The sequence below is a fragment of the Macrosteles quadrilineatus genome, unplaced genomic scaffold (assembly GCF_028750875.1).
Source record: "Macrosteles quadrilineatus isolate MER2022 unplaced genomic scaffold, UCM_ALF_1.0 Scaffold_4__1_contigs__length_99947679, whole genome shotgun sequence".
NCBI classification, from domain to species: Eukaryota; Metazoa; Arthropoda; class Insecta; order Hemiptera; family Cicadellidae; genus Macrosteles; species Macrosteles quadrilineatus.
Window position 1 is genome coordinate 37,417,949 of NW_026542597.1, and position 16,482 is coordinate 37,434,430.

General features: G+C 33.8%; 1 protein-coding gene across 1 annotated transcript; it reads right to left on the bottom strand.

Moving 5' to 3' along the window:
- Positions 1 to 2,677: 2,677 nt before the first annotated feature.
- LOC128993635 (uncharacterized) lies at positions 2,678 to 14,296 on the bottom strand. Its single transcript, XM_054417666.1, has 4 exons — positions 14,022 to 14,296; positions 12,090 to 12,215; positions 9,680 to 9,739; positions 2,678 to 3,654 (listed from the first exon to the last, which is right to left on the bottom strand). The coding sequence occupies exons 1-4, from the start codon at positions 14,223 to 14,225 to the stop codon at positions 3,055 to 3,057; spliced, it is 990 nt and encodes a 329-aa protein (XP_054273641.1). The 5' UTR covers positions 14,226 to 14,296; the 3' UTR covers positions 2,678 to 3,054.
- Positions 14,297 to 16,482: the final 2,186 nt, after the last annotated feature.

The window sequence follows — 16,482 nt, forward strand, 5'->3', positions numbered from 1 at the left end:
ATGGCAAGTTTGTCAACAAACTATTTCAAATTTAGTATACAATAAAACTCCAAATTTCCAAATTATTAGGGACCGTACCACATTTGGATGGTAAACAATTTGGAAAATAACAAAAATTTGGTGTATTTAATTGAAAATTGGCCGAGTTGAGCCAAGTAATAGTTATCACGATCGCAGATTTACTGATAGACATCGGGAGAAGAAAATGAATGCCTACAAGACCAAGCAAGATATTCAAGATTTTGCCGCAGTTGGGGACAAATATGATGTTGTTTCTGTGACCGAGAGAAAAGATGATGATGTCTACAAGACGGCGGAAGGTGTAAAATATTTTTCCACGATTGCAGATAACAAGGACAAATTTCCATGACCGCGGGAGGCGATGATGATGATGTCTACACAACCATGAGATGTATTCAGTATTTTGCCCCGATCACGGCAAAACGGCACACGGAAGATTTCTCAGGTGCCGTTTGACGTCACTAACTGCTTACGTCACTTTGAGGGAACACCATTACCGCAACGATACGGTTTTGAGCCATCGGCCTCGGTGGTGTAGTGGATAGCGTGTTGGGCTGATAATCCGAATGTACCGGGTTCGAATTCCGCTGGTAGCATTAACTTTTTGCCAACACTTTTTTTCATATCAGCAAGTTTGGTTGGTTTGGTTAGGTTATGACAGTTTAATTTTATAATTAAAAAACTATAAAATTGAATTTTAGGCATTTATAATTTTATTTTATGAACAAAACTATTTTTTAGATTGGTTTTTTTTTTGCTTCATTCGATTTTTCCATTATCAGCACGTTTGGTTGGTTTGGTTAGGTTATGACAGTTTAATTTAATAATAGAAAAATTATAAAATTGTCTGTTTCCTCAGACGCAGCAGTTAGTGACGTCAAACGGCACCTGAGAAATCTTCCGTGTGCCCCACCGCGATCACGGAAGATAAAATAATGTTTCCGTGACCACATGAGACGATGATGATGACTACTTGACCGTGTGATATATATTTAACATTTTACCACGATCCCCAAAAACGATGACAATGTTTCTATGACCGCGAAGAAGACGAAGATGAAATCTACATGACTGCTAGAGAGGTTTTGGATTTTGCTTCGATCTTCTGCCTTCTAAAATAACCATTCTTATTACTCTGGTTTTAAGTTTTTTCAATTCTTTCTGTGAGTGATTGAACAAATCGGTGATTCAGATAGTTGGAGTTAGGATAATTGGAGTTCTACTGTATGTGAAAAACACACCAATTAAGCGTATGGTATCATTTACAAAACATATGCAAGCTATAATATCTGGCTGGGCCTGTGTAGACTGTATCAATCTTTTAGTAATCAACATAAAATACCCTCGCGGCAGCAAACCTGCCGACTAACCGAATTTCCATTTGTTTGAATTGATTTTCAATTAAATCTGTTTAAATAACATTAGGTTTAACGAGTACCTAGGTTTGCTGCTACAAGGAAACTAATAAAGTGTGTTTTTTGGTAAAATATTAATAGCTTAGTATAAAATAAATAAATTTGCCAAGTTTGATCAAACAAAATATACACAAACAACTCTACCATAAATAATATATATATAAACAAGCAAACTACAACATTTTACAATTTTCTCCATAAGAATAACTTGGGAATTTTTAATTTACAACTTTTTGAATTTTCTCCGTTACCAATAACGTACAAAAAAACTTTAATGTACTAAATTATTTGTTTTTTAAGCTCTTTTAGAAGGTCTTGAGAGAAATTGGGAAATTTTGTGTTTTGAGGGTAAAAAAAGAGAAAACCCAATTTTTACCCCATAAAACCCTGTTCCCATGGTCCGATCATGCTGGTTTGCAAACTCATTCATATGTATAAAAATTTGAATGAATGGTGTTTTTGGCCTTTGGGGACATCAAAATGAAAAAGTAAATCGGTCCCGGCCCTAGGTCTTACCATGCCGCCAACGGTAATAGCTACTTCCCTATAGGGAAATTTGCTAAAACAAAAAGGATTTTCATAAAATTCACCCTGTTCCTAGATATCTATTTCACTTAAATGCTACATTTGATTTGTGAAGTACGTGGTAAAAATGTGAATTTTTAGATGAAGTACGTTTTGTATAGAAAGCTTTTTCCTGTATCTCTAATAATAAAGCAACTATAGCCAAAAATAATGAGATATTCCACCATTTTCCAATATGGCGGCCGTAGCACAGCTTTAATTTTAGAGGACTTTTAGTATGTTCAAAAGGAAGGTACACCCTACCCTGTATCTGTACCAAATTCCTTGCTTGCGCTAACTTTTTAAGTTTGTGGAATTTTTTGCTTTTTTTCAAAAATTTTATAGTAGCATAGGTTTGTAAAATTATATAATATAATAATACGAGATCAAAGATACTCAAATTATAAACAACAAATAGGTTACATATTTTTGGACAGTTTAACAAACATGTTTGGTTTCTGTGCCATTTTATATTAGGCCTACCCGTTATTTTTAATACCCAACCAATTAAAATGTGATCTATAAAGTGTTATCCTAAATAGAAAATAGCAAGTAGGTACGCTTCTAAGTAACTGAATTGAAATGTTATAATGCCAATTAATAACATTATAAAACCAAGTAATTAATTGTTTCCCAATTATTTTGTGTAAAGAAAATATTTCTGTCCAGTCCACAAATCAAATCAAAATAAAATTTATTTCCAACAAGGTGTACAGTGTTAAACATAACTGAAACAAAACAGCTTACTTACTAAAGCACATAAATAAAAATAATATGAATGGAAACTTAAAAAGAAAGAAAAATAGTTATGCTTACGATAAATAAATCATATAAGATTCCGACCCCTTTAATAGTCCTTTACAACACAGTGTTTAATATTGAGGCTAAGTTAAAACTTTGTTGGATTTTAGTTGAGATTTCCAATTTTATTGTAGTTTTTGCTTGTACCAACATGCTTAAATTCTCTTTCCTATAATTACAGTTTTTTAATTTCATTATGTGGAAAAAAAACACTGTCTTTTACAGATTTATTTCAGTAGAGTATTATTTTTCTTTAACTTGTTTCTGGTCTTAGGTTTTCAGAAGTAAGTTTTTCTGTGGGAGATTCAATCTCACCTTTATTTGCAGGTCCGACCTCTGCAGCTGTTGAGGATTGAGTTTGCACAACATTTTTTGCGTTGTTTGTTGGTGTTGCCTCAGTCGACGGCTCAACTTGTTTCGTATTTGCAGAGTCAACAGCTGAAGTTTGCCCTTTCTCTGCAGAGGTTGTGGATGCAGAAATAGACTTAGGTGCTGCGGGAGATTCCACCTCACCTTTATTTGCAGGTTCCCCTGCATCTGCTGAGGATTGGGTTTGCACAATGTCTGTGGTTGGAGTTACGTTTTGAGTTGGCGACGACTCCTCGTTGGAGGGCCTAGCTTCTTTTGTATTTGTGGACTCAGTGTCTGCAAAAGTTTGCCTTTTTTCTTCAACATTTGCAGGTTTACTTACTTGACGTGTTTTGTAAACCATTGCTCCTCTTACTGAAACTCTTACACTTGTTCTTACAAGTCCTAGCCTTTGAGGTTGATTATTCATTTGGTTACCGGTACTTGTTTCTCCATTTACTCGAGGATTCCTTACAATAACAACTCCTTTAATGGCTCCAGTATTCTGAAAATAAAAAGATGTAAGCATAGGTTGATATGCACGTCATTTTAAAGATGTGGTCAAGTGGAGTTCATTGCCGGAAACCGCGTCAAAAAGGTTAATCCGTTACAAAATGGCAGCAGTCCAAAGTTCTTGCGGAATATACCTGCAGAGGCCTTAGAATTGGTAAATACTCATATTCAACATTAGCCGGGAAATGTGAAACCCGTTTAAATATGTTTTGAAGATTGAATAATATTAGTCTATGAGCTGGTTGACTTTAAAATACGGTTTCAGCTCTCAAGCTAATGTTTAAAACGAGTATTTACCAATAGTAAGGCCTGTGCAGGTATATTCAACAAGAACTTTGGACAGCCGCCATTTTGTAACGGATGAACCTTTTTTGACGCGGTTTCCGGCAATGAACTCCACTTGACCAGACCTTTAAAATGATGTGCATATCAACCTATGCTTACATTAAAGATTATGTAACTACTCCTCATGGGTCGTCCCCTGGTAGAGGGAAAAAAATTATAATTCTTGGAAAAAGTAGTTTTTATACATGTAAGTTGATGTGAAAGGTTTGAATTTTCTAACGGATTTAGTTAAAAAGATATTAAACCGTTTCCAGACATTTTTGTCACCCTGTATATATAAATAGGATATAGCTGTCTCTTCAGACAGACTGGCAGGTGCTTGAGCAGTAACCAGATGTTTTCGCGGTACCAAGGCGCCAATTTACTGCTCTTTCCATGACTGCACTCTCCCCCGCACTCCCCCCTCTCTCCTGTGCCAACCCCTCTCCTACGCTCCCCCCTCAGCGTTTCGCGCTCAACATTACGTTGTCTTTATTTATTGTTTACATATTGTTCTTTATTTATTGCCTAACGTTGTCATGGTCATATCTTCAAAGACGGGTGGCGGATATATCCGCTGCATTTCTACTCATCCGCGGACGGGTAGCGGATTTCTCAGCATAGTTAAAAACGAGTAAAAAATTATTTTGACAGTATGAAGTGTTCCATTGTGTTTATTTTATGTATACTTGTATAACAAAACACAAATAAGGAAAATTAATGTTTATTTTTTCCTTAATTTTTCCCCGTCCTATGTCACAATTTTGCCCGTCCGGGAAGGGTTAAAATATGTATGAACTTATTTCTAATCGTAGTTTACGCAATGATTGCGTAAAGTTAGTATTAACGACACAAGTAGAAAATTTAAGGTACGAGCATTGGCGAGTGACTTAAAAACTTCTACGAGTGTCGTTAACATTATTTACACAAGTTGCATACATAACTTTACCTACGACAGTGTTTTAGTTACAATTAAAAATCAATAATAAACTTCTAACAGAGGTTGTGTTTTCTTTTATAACCTCTCATTGCCACTGACATTGATGCAACGAAACATTGTACCAAACACTAATTGCAACACTCAACAAATAAATTGGCCTGAACAGCTGATTAGTTGAAGTTCGAATCATTACAATTTTACTTTTTTCTCTCAATCCTTGAACCTCATTGGTCTGTTACCCCTGTTGTTATGAGTAAAACTATATGCTTATTATGTACTGTAAGTAAACAATGCTGTTATGTGAAACAGCAAACAATTCTAAGAACTGAACTGAAATGGCTACTTTAAAACGGTCATAGGTAAAACACTTTTCATGGAGGTCTTGTACCTTTTATGGTAGTTCATTACAAAATTTACTTGAGTTTATGTACAGAGTCTTTAGTCTGTTTTATGCAGCCTTCTAACATGAAATTGCGATCGAGACTCGTATGTGTGGACCGCTCCCCGCACACTAACAAGGTCCAAATTTCTTTTTCCCTTTATATAAATTAAACAGAGGTGGATATAAAATACCCCCGCCGCAGCAAACCTGCAGACTAAGCAAATTTGAATTTGCCTAATTGGATTTTCACTATCATATCTCCTTAAAAAAAGTCATATTTATTCCCTTTAATTAGCATTAGTTTAACAAGTAGGTTTGCTGCTACTGGGAAAGTGTTTGTTTTTTATATTTAAATGTTAATAGTATAGTATGAAATAAATACATTTTCCAAATTTTATCAAAATATGTTTATAAACAAGTAAACTACAACAGCTTTTTCTCCATAAGAATAACGTAGGAATTTTCAATGTTTTTTGGAATTTTCTCCAATAAGTGCATGTCAACACTTAATACTAAATTATTTGTTTTTTAAGCTCTACAAGTGGTTTTGAAAATGTTTTGTTTTTAGGGTTGAAAATGGGAAATTCCCTTTACCCCATAAACCCTCGTTCTCATAGTCCGCAAACTTGTTGGAAAATGTAGGTATATAGGTTTATACCAAATTTTTGCGGATCATTTTTTCTCGTGTTCTCATGCTAACTGACGCATATACAGGGTGGTAATAAAGTCCGAAGGCAGTTAAATATTTAAAAAAATAGTGTAGTTAGAGCTACAATACTTGGTGCAAAGTTACATAGCATAAAACTTTATTTTAACACATATTCAGTGATCCAATAACTCTTCAGGGGGACGGCCCACAGGGCGTTGGAAAAAATCTTAAGTGGAAGCATAGGTCATTATGCACATCAAATGAAAGGTCTTTTTTAGTAGAATACAATGCCGCAAACCGCACTTAAAAAGGTTGATCCTGCGCTAAATGGCAGATGTTCAAAGATTTTCAAAATTAGCCAATCTATATATTAATAGACAAGCATGTTTCTTTAAAATCTTCCTTTTATCTTAGCTTGTGTGCATCATAGGGAAAATCTACCTATACTGATAGAAAGATATTTTCCTGTAGATCCTGCAGAATCTCTTTAAAAATTAAAATAGGCTCAATATAAGCACAAAAAATGAATTTGAAATTTTATAAATATTAACATGGCCGGGCTTTATGGGTTGCCATGCTAGTGACGCAATAACAACGAAATATAAACAGAAAATCAAAACAAATGGAAGAAATTACAATCACATGTTTTATTTACAGTGTGGGGTGAAAATAGAGAAGCCTATACCTTTGACTTACAACTAGACATTCCATCCCTATGTTAAAGTTGTCGCCAGTTTTAATTAAATTCGTCGTAGTTGATGTGGGCCACCAACAGATTGCGCTGATCTAAATGACAAATTTCTCTCAAATACACGATGATTTTTACCAAGTCAAACTTATGGAATGACTTATTAAGAGCTATAGCAAACTGTTTGACCCATCAACTTTGTTAGCAACAAAAGTAAGATACAAAATATAATTTTAGACACCCATACTGTGACTGGTTCACAACTACATGTTTTTAATAAAAAAAATGGCGACAACTGGTCCATATCAATGGAATGTCTACTTCAGTATCCAATATTCAATGCGGGTACATGACATATTTTTGGTCCATTTTTCGACCACTGGACGACCACTAGTTTCTTTAAATTAAAACACTATTATAAATCTTTAAACAACTGTTAATTTTTAACGGAGGGTCCTTTTGAAGTGCGGTTTGCGACATTCTTCTGTGCTTAAAATGCCCTTTAAAATGATGCCCATATCAACATTATGCTTACCCTTAAGATTACCTACTGACTCATCATGGGCCATACCCTATTAGATGATGAAAGTTAGCAATAACCTTAAAAAATTAGTTTGTAACATAGGGTGGTAATTAAGTCCAAAGACAGTTAAATTATTTAAAAAAAATAATGTAGATAGAGCTACAATACTTGGTACAAAGTTACAGGGCATAAAACTCTCTAACACTATTCAGTGATCCAATAACTCTTCAGGGAGTCAGAAGAAAATCTTAAAAGGAAGCATATAGGTTGATATGCACATCAAATTAAAGGTCTTTATTAGTAGAATACAATGCCGCAAACTGAACTTCAAAAGGACCATCCTTTAAAAATAACAGTTGTTTAAAGATTTAATTAAAATAGTGTTTTAATTGAAAGAAATTGGCTAATTTTGAAAATCTTTGAACATCTGCCATTTTGTGCAGGATCAACCCTGAAGAGTTATTGGATTACTGAATATGTGGTAAAATAAAGTTTTATGCTCTGTAACTTTGTACCAAGTATTGTAGCTCTATCTACATTATTTTTTTAAATATTTAACTGTTTTCGGACTTTATTACCACCCTGTATAAAGTATTTGAGGAACTGTACTTAAAAATAGGCCAACAATGTTCATATTACTCCACACAGTCAATAATAGACCATTAGTAGACTAGATTTTAGATTAGAACCAGGCCAGCTTGTCTGAACTTATTTGATAAAATTATCTTTGTTACTATTTTGTGTGAAATATTTAATAACATTTTAATATTATGTAGCAAATGAAGAACCTTATTGCACTGTAAAATGTTTAAAGGGTAATTCTTATTCTAATGCACACAGCATGTTTTTGAATTAGTAAATGTCAGCCCCACACCACTGTTATGTATGCTGAAATATTGTTCTTTAATTTATTTCAATCAGATGTTTTCATAAAAACAATGTTTGTTTACTTGTTACTTTTGTTATGAACGTTTGACAATTAAAGATTCTTAATTCATATATTTCATTATATTTAAATGTAATAACGTTACATAATGGCGCTGCACGGACATAAGGAATATGAGAATGACGACGCATCATCTACATTAACAATAGAACAACCTATTACACATAGTTGAACTCATTTCAAGTTTTAGAAGTTTGATGCTACCAAGGAAACATGGAAGTACTACTACCAGAGGTTTGAGTTGGAAATCATTGTTTGTGGGTTACAACACAACCAAGAAGCTAAGAGAATTTTACTTCTGAAATGGATTGGTGCTGAACATTATAGAATTGTGGTTGATAACTTTTATCCAACACATATTTTAACAGTAGATTACGAGGAAATTGTTGAGTTTATTTCAAATTTCTATAAACCAAAAACGTCCTATTTGGCTGAAAGACTAAAATTTGGAAAAATCGTCAAGAACAAAAATCAATCAATAAGTATATTTGTGAATAATTTGAGAGCTGGTGCGACGGAATGTGAGTTTAAAGACACACTTGACGAAAGACTGTGAGATCAGTTCTTATTGGGTTTAAGTGATCCTAAAATGAAAGAAGAGCTCATCAGAAAACATCCTGAGGAAAAAGCAAGACTTGTCGACATCGTTAAAGACGCCTACCTCATGGAAATGGCACATGCTCAACAACGAGAAATAGAAACACTTGGGACATTTTCATGTGACGCACGGGTAAGGTAAAAAGGTAGGGGCCACACGAACTACTAAACCGTTATACAAAAGGGACATTATTAGAATCAGCTTAAATCCTGAGACACAGTGTTTGAGGTGTGGTTTATCAAAACATAAAACAGGTGAGTATTGCAGGGCAATGAATATTCAATGTAGAGCATGTGGGAAAATGGGGCATTTTGAACGAGTTTGCCTGAAATCGAATAATGTGGTCATTGAGAAAAATCTTTCAAGACATGATATCAAACAGATTGATAAGTTTGCTGGTGTGAGATATTTGAGTGACAATGTAGACTTTTCCCATCATAATAATAATCATAAACTGTTTGAAACAATCCTGCACGCAATAAGCTCACAACAAACAAGACACCAGGACATACACCAATTCAACACAAGGCATGCCTCAAACTTTGCCTTGCCACCACACCATCTCAGCCTATTTTAAAGGAAACCAGCGTACAAAGGAGCTTTGTATTACAATCATCTACCTGAGCAGCTCAAGACACTACCACTGCCACACTTCAAGAACAAATTGACATCATGGCTACAGGACAGACCATTTTACACAGAAGCCGAATTCCTTTAAAAAAAGCAGCACCAGTGGATCTTCCCCTCAACCCTACAATGTTGTAAATAGTTTTAAGTTAACCATCAAAAATTTGTTGACACATTACTATTCTCTATGAATTATGTAAATAAAGAAATATTGTCTATTGTCTATTTATAAAATACCTAATTATATTTATTGTAGGCCTACTTATATTATTTTTCCTAATTTGTTATATGTAATTATTATCTATATTGTCAAATCCTTATGTTTATCTGTCTACTGTACCTTAGATTTTATTGGGAATACTAGAATGCCAGCTTTCAGAACTTTTCTCGGTTCCTTTGCCTTAAAACATACAAATTAACAATTTAAAAAAATCTAGATTAATAAGTGGTAAAAATATGCGATGTAGAGCCAGTAAAAATAGAACAAAGAATATAAAAAACTGACAAGATTTTTCCTAAAAAGGACAAACTAGAAAGATCTATCAAAAATTAATATCAAAAATCTAGATTAATAAGTGGTAAAAATATGCGATGTAGAGCCAGTAAAAATAGAACAAAGAATATAAAAAAACTGACAAGATTTTTTCCTAAAAAGGACAAACTAGAAAGATCTATCAAAAATTAATATTTTTTTACATAAAAAGCATTCTTTACAAAAATTTTTAAATTTTAATGATGGTTGTGTTAATAAGATTTCAAATATTAGTGGCTGTCAGAATTGCGACCTTTTGTATTCTTTAAACAATAACACTGTTTAACTCATTAATACGTAAAAAAGACAGCCAGCATAAGTGTAATTTTTTTTTTTTCCGAGTCTAATGCAAAAATTCAGACTATAAATGTGAAAGTTTGTGTGAAGTTCAATCACGCATCAACTACTGGTCGGATTGGGTTGAAATTTGGTGTGATGATAGCTCACTTCCTCGATTACCATAGACTAATTATTCTTATCTCAAAAACCCTTTCGGGCTCCTCCCCAGTGGCTCTAGAGTTTCCCATGTTAACCTTATGAGTATCTATGTTAATCTATACTAGTGTACATGTTGCTCGAATTTGAGCAATTGCAAAGTATTACAGGAGTTATTTCAAAACGAATAACAGTCATATTTACAATGAGTTTAAAGAGTCAACTCAATAGCTGAGATTGTCCCGGGTCAGGTGCTGACTGTGATGAGTTAAGCCTTTACACGCTACTGTTCTGTAGCTGCGGTTGTTATCACGATTACGCCTCCTGTCTGTGTTTCGTTGTCGTCGGGTCGGAGGCATTTAAAAGAAAAAAACAACAAATAAACAAATTATAGCTACACAAAACAACGATAAATACACAAATATAAGTTACAATCATGCTAACACGATCCGTCATAGCGACACAAAACAACGATAAATACACAAATTTAAGATACAACCATACTAACATGATCCGACTTGGGGGTCATGTTTACACAAACTCAAATAGTAAATAAATGTACTCAATGCGTTTCATTGAATAGAAAAATAAATAACAGCAATTAAATTATACAGCTGATCAAAATATAAACAATTATGTTCTTCATAAGGATAACATGGGAACTTTCAAAACCACTGGGGCAGAGCCCAAGGGACTTTTTCAAAAATGTAAGGCCAGTTTGCAAATCTACGCGACACGCTCTTGCCAATGAGACGTCAATGGATAAAATCGGTTAAGAAATGGCGGAGGAGTTCAACCGACAAAGTTTCATGTGGCGTATTAATTATATAGATACCGGTAGATATAAATAGGCAAGCATGTTTCTTTAAAACCTTTTTTCTAAGCTCGTTTGCATTGTAGGTAAAATCTACGCATACTGTTAGAAAGATATTTTCCTGTAGGTGTGCAGAATCCCTTTATAAATTAAACTAGGCTAAAAAATAAGCGCAAAAATGAATTTAAAATTTTAAAAAATTAACATGGGCCTTTTGGGTTGTCATCCTGGTGACGAAATAACAACGAAATATAAACAGAAAATCAAAAGAAATAGAAGAAATTCTAATCACACGTTTTATTTACAGCGTGGGGTGAAAATAGAGAAATCTGAACATTAGATATTTTTGGTTGAGTTTTCGACCACGGGACGACCTTTCGTTCAAATTTAAAAGGAATTAAAGAATTTTGCCAGCTGTTTCAACTACACAAATTGGTTCTATGATATTCAATAGCATTATAAGGTTTACCAACAGGGTGCAGTGTAGGTAGATACATGTACTATTAATTCTCTTTTTGCATTTATGACAACAGCTAATTTGAACCAAGAAGCAACAAAAAGCTTTGAGAACTTTACTTTTTTCTATTGTTTAGGTGCAGTGGTAGAACATTATGGCTATGGTAGATGTGCTATACTATAGTATACACTAATTTATAGCAAACCAAATTTCTTAATATGTGTCCTCGCCCATTGCAAACTTAAAGCACGAGCTTGCATTTTAGCACTACATTTATTTTAGTTTGCATTGATAGCATTTTATACTTATACGCCAACCCCGTATGAAGGACGGGTACTCTGCTAGTTAAAGTATAATTTATATTACATGACATAAATCCCCTATATGACTCATTGCGTACATGGGAATTATAAAAATTATTTTCGTAACTCTTATTTTTATCTTTTGCAAAAAATATTCACCCTTTTTAGAATTTTTGTCACATGATTAAAAGAAAAACAGCTGTTCCTTACCGAGTTATCAGGTGCTTTTTCTTGGCCGGTCTTTTCATTTGGTTCTCCGGAGCTTTCTGTTGGCTTTACAGATTTTTCTTGAGTTCCTTTGGATATTTCTTCTCTCATCTCAGATGCTTCAGTGACCTTATTCAATGAAGTCATTAGAATAAAAAAAGATTATAAGTAATACGTCTAGATTGATTTTAAATTTTAATACATTTCAATCCATACGATGAATGGAAATTTTAATTCAGACAGAACTACACTAACGTTATACTTAATTAGTTTTAATATATTGGCTACCGATGACTCGAGGCTCATAAATGAGGTGCACCAATTATATTTGTATAGTCCAGCTATATATGTACAAGAGTCTTTCAATTAGACCAATGCTTAACAAATTTGTTTGAACACCCATGCCAAAGCAGGACTGGTCCTTGTTTTTTAATTGAATCTAGAAACAACTTATCTCCACCAAAGACCTAGTAAATTATGTAATCAACACAGTTTCTTCTAGATCAATGTGGAATTTAATTTGAAACTAGAGACAGATTGATAATAATAATCAATTTAGTAAAATACGATAAATGAATCATCAGTCTATAGTCATGAAATGATTGGGCTAATTTATGAGCCATCAGTATGTGGTAGGAATACATCCGGTCTATTAGCAACAATCATATTAAAGACAATTGATTATCAACCTGTTAAATTATGGTAAGTATTAAAACTACTTAATAGTAATTTCAAGGGCACGTAGTTGTATACAATTTGTGGCAAGAAACTTAATACTTTTGTTAACACTCCTTAAGTAGTAAACATTATTTTTATGAATTTCATATCAAAACCACTGGGGCAGAGCCCAAGGGACTTTTTCAAAAATGTAATTCCAGTTTGCAAATCTACGCGACACGCTCTTGCCAGTGAGACGTCAATGGATAAAATCGGTTAAGGAATGGCGGAGGAGTTCAACCGACAAAGTTTCATGTAGCGTATTAATTATATAGATACCGGTAGATATATATAGGCAAGCATGTTTCTTTAAAACCTTTTTTCTAAGCTTGTGTGCATCGTAGGTAAAATCTACGCATACTGTTAGAAAGATATTTTCCTGTAGGTGTGCAGAATCCCTTTATAAATTAAACTAGGCTAAAAAATAAGCTCAAAAATGAATTTAAAATTTTAAAAAATTAACATGGGCCTTTTGGGTTGTCATCCTGGTGACAAAATAACAACGAAATATAAACAGAAAATCAAAAGAAATAGAAGAAATTCTAATCACACGTTTTATTTACAGCGTGGGGTGAAAATAGAGAAATCTGAACATTAGATATTTTTGGTTGAGTTTTCGACCACGGGACGACCTTTCGTTCAAATTTAAAAGGAATTAAAGAATTTTGCCAGCTGTTTCAACTACACAAATTGGTTCTATGATATTCAATAGCATTATAAGGTTTACCAACAGGGTGCAGTGTAGATACATACTATTAATTCTCTTTTTGCATTTATGACAACAGCTAATTTGAACCAAGAAGCAACAAAAAGCTTTGAGAACTTTACTTTTTTCTATTGTTTAGGTGCAGTGGTAGAACATTATGGCTATGGTAGATGTGCTATACTATAGTATACAGTAATTTATAGTAAACCAAATTTCTTAATATGTGTCCTCGCCCATTGCAAACTTAAAGCACGAGCTTGCATTTTAGCACTACATTTATTTTAGTTTGCATTGATAGCATTTTATACTTATACGCCAACCTCGTATGGACGGGTACTCTGCTAGTTTAAGTATAATTTATATTACATGACATAAATCCCCTATATGACTCATTGCGTACATGGGAATTATAAAAATTATTTTCGTAACTCTTATTGTTATCTTTTGCAAAAAATATTCACCCTTTTTAGAATTTTTGTCACATGATAAAAAGAAAAACAGCTGTTCCTTACCGAGTTATCAGGTGCTTTTTCTTGCCCTGTCTTTTCACTTGGTTCTCCAGAGCTTTCTGTTGGCTTTACAGAATTTTCTTGAGTTCCTTTGGATATTTCTTCTCTCTTCTCAGGTGCTTCAGTGACCTTATTAGTTTCGTCAACAGCTGTAAACACTGTACGTATCAAAACAAAAACTATAACTAATTTCATATCAAAATTCATACCTCAATGCTTTTTTATCTTTGACTGCTGTACGAATAAATGTATTTAGAAATATTGAAGCTGGAACTGCTGTCAGGTCTAACCAACTGGTTATGAGTATGTTAGTTAATTGCTTTTACAGAGCATGATTAATGTTCAGACAAACTTTAATAGTTGTTTTTGCGTCATGCAATCAAATATTCTCGTTAAATAACTACAAATCATCTATGGTTTTCAATATCCCACAGATACACTTTTTAGTTTACATGCACCAACAGATATACTAAAAGACTGACCAGGTGATTCACAAAGTATATTCCTCCTATATCCTTCTTGTTGCTTGGGGGCTGAATGCTAAACCATAGATTTGGGAGGGCACAACGAGGACACCGACACCATCCTCCAGGAGGAATATGAAATACCTCCATAACACTTGGTAACTTGTGAGTAAAGTAACTAGACACTTTAGAAAGTAGAAGAAATGTATTTTTTGTATTTTTATTGTTGGTTGGCTAAAAAAATTTACTTTTTAGCGAATTTCTCTATAGGGAAGTATTAGCAAATTTCCCTATAGGGAAGTAGCTATTACCGTAGGTGGCACGGTAAGACCTAGACCCGGGACCGATTTACTTTTTCATTTTGATGTCCCCAGAGGCCAAAAACACCATTCGTTCAAATTTTTATATATGTATTTATATTTATTTCTATATATATACTTAAAGATTAAACATTAATAAACTTAGTACCCAAGTAAAATTATTTATTAAAATATTTACTGACTATAGTTTCGGCTCTAAGGCCATTTTCAAAGTCTTTGAAAATGGCCTTAGAGCCGAAACTATAGTCAGTAAATATTTTAATAAATAATTTTACTTGGGTACTAAGTTTATTAATGTTTAATCTTTATTTATATATAGTAGCCCTATTTTTCTATTTTTCATATATATAGACTTATATATATATATACGTCTGTGAACGCGATAACTTGAGTAATTTTTGTCCGATTTTGATGAAATTTGGTTTAAAGGTGTAAAGTGGGATAAACTTGAATGAGTTCGCGAACCAGCACGATCGGACCATGGGAACGGGGCTTTACCGGGGGTTTTATGGGGTAAAAATTGGTTTTTCTCACTTTTGACCCTCAAAACTCAAAATTTCCCGATTTCTCTTTAGACCTTTTTAAAGAGCTTAAAAAAACAAATGATTTAGTATATAAAAGTATTTTTGTTTGATTATTAGTAACGGAGAAAATTAAAAAAATTGTAAATTTAAAATTCCCATGTTATTCTTATGGAGAATATTGTCAAATGTTGTAGTTTGCTTGTTTATGGATATATTTTGATCAAACTTTTTATTAGTTTCCTTGTAGCAGCAAACCTAGGTACTCGTTAAACCTAATGTTATTAAAATATATTTAACTGAAAATCAATTCAGACAAATGGAAATTCGCTTAGTCGGCAGGTTTGCTGCAGCGGGGTATTTTATGTTGGGCGGGCATGTGCCCCTCTATGTAACCCCCCCCCCCCCCCCAGCGTGATCCCTATGTTTAAGACATGTCTCACCAAGCACTGAACCACCGGTCTCGCAGGACACATGTCAGCTTTGAACAGCATGGGTTGGTTTTGCAATATGCCTCGGACACGAAGGTTTTTGTAGACACAATGTCCACAACACCAGTGTGTACCCAGTCGGTAAAAAATGTACTTAATTACTTAATTTTAGTTTTGTGAGTTAAGCTTGTAGAAAGGTGCAGTATGACAGGCCAAAATGTTTGCTCAACTCTCACACATCCCACGACCTTGGCTTTGCCCCAGTCATTTAACTAAAGTCCGTGTTGATAAAAGTCGCCCAATGTCAATGCTGCACAAGGATTGATGTCAATCACTCCAAGGTATTAAAAAGTTACAGATACATTTGTAAAATCACATACAAACATACAGACAGAAAACTAGGGATTTTGGACCAATGATTATGTGGCTTTTTTCATTGCTTTAGGTTTAACCTAAGGAACAAATATACAAGAGCATTCCGGAGAGTTTGTATATACCGTGTCCGTGAACTTGAGTAATTTTGATTAAATTTGGCTGGAAGGTGTAGGGCGGGATAAACTTGAATGAGTTCGCCATCCAGCAAGATTGGATCATGGATCTTGGTGTTTCGAAATTTTCAAAAATTGGTTTTCACAAGTTTTAACCCTTTAAACATGGAAATGCCCCATTTTCATTATATCCATTGTTTAGAGCAACAGACAAATAAGTTGGAGATAGTTAAAAAAACT

What these genes read in the sequence shown, in the direction of transcription:
- LOC128993635 (XM_054417666.1), bottom strand. Translation starts at nt 14,225, where the DNA reads ATGAATTTTGATATGAAATTAGTTATAGTTTTTGTTTTGATACGTACA. An exon ending in AAAAAGCACCTGATAACTCG is followed by an intron (nt 12,216 to 14,021) that starts GTAAGGAACAGC and finishes TCATTGAATAAG; the next exon opens with GTCACTGAAGCATCTGAGAT. An exon ending in TATTCCCAATAAAATCTAAG is followed by an intron (nt 3,655 to 9,679) that starts GTACAGTAGACA and finishes TTTTATTTTCAG; the next exon opens with AATACTGGAGCCATTAAAGG.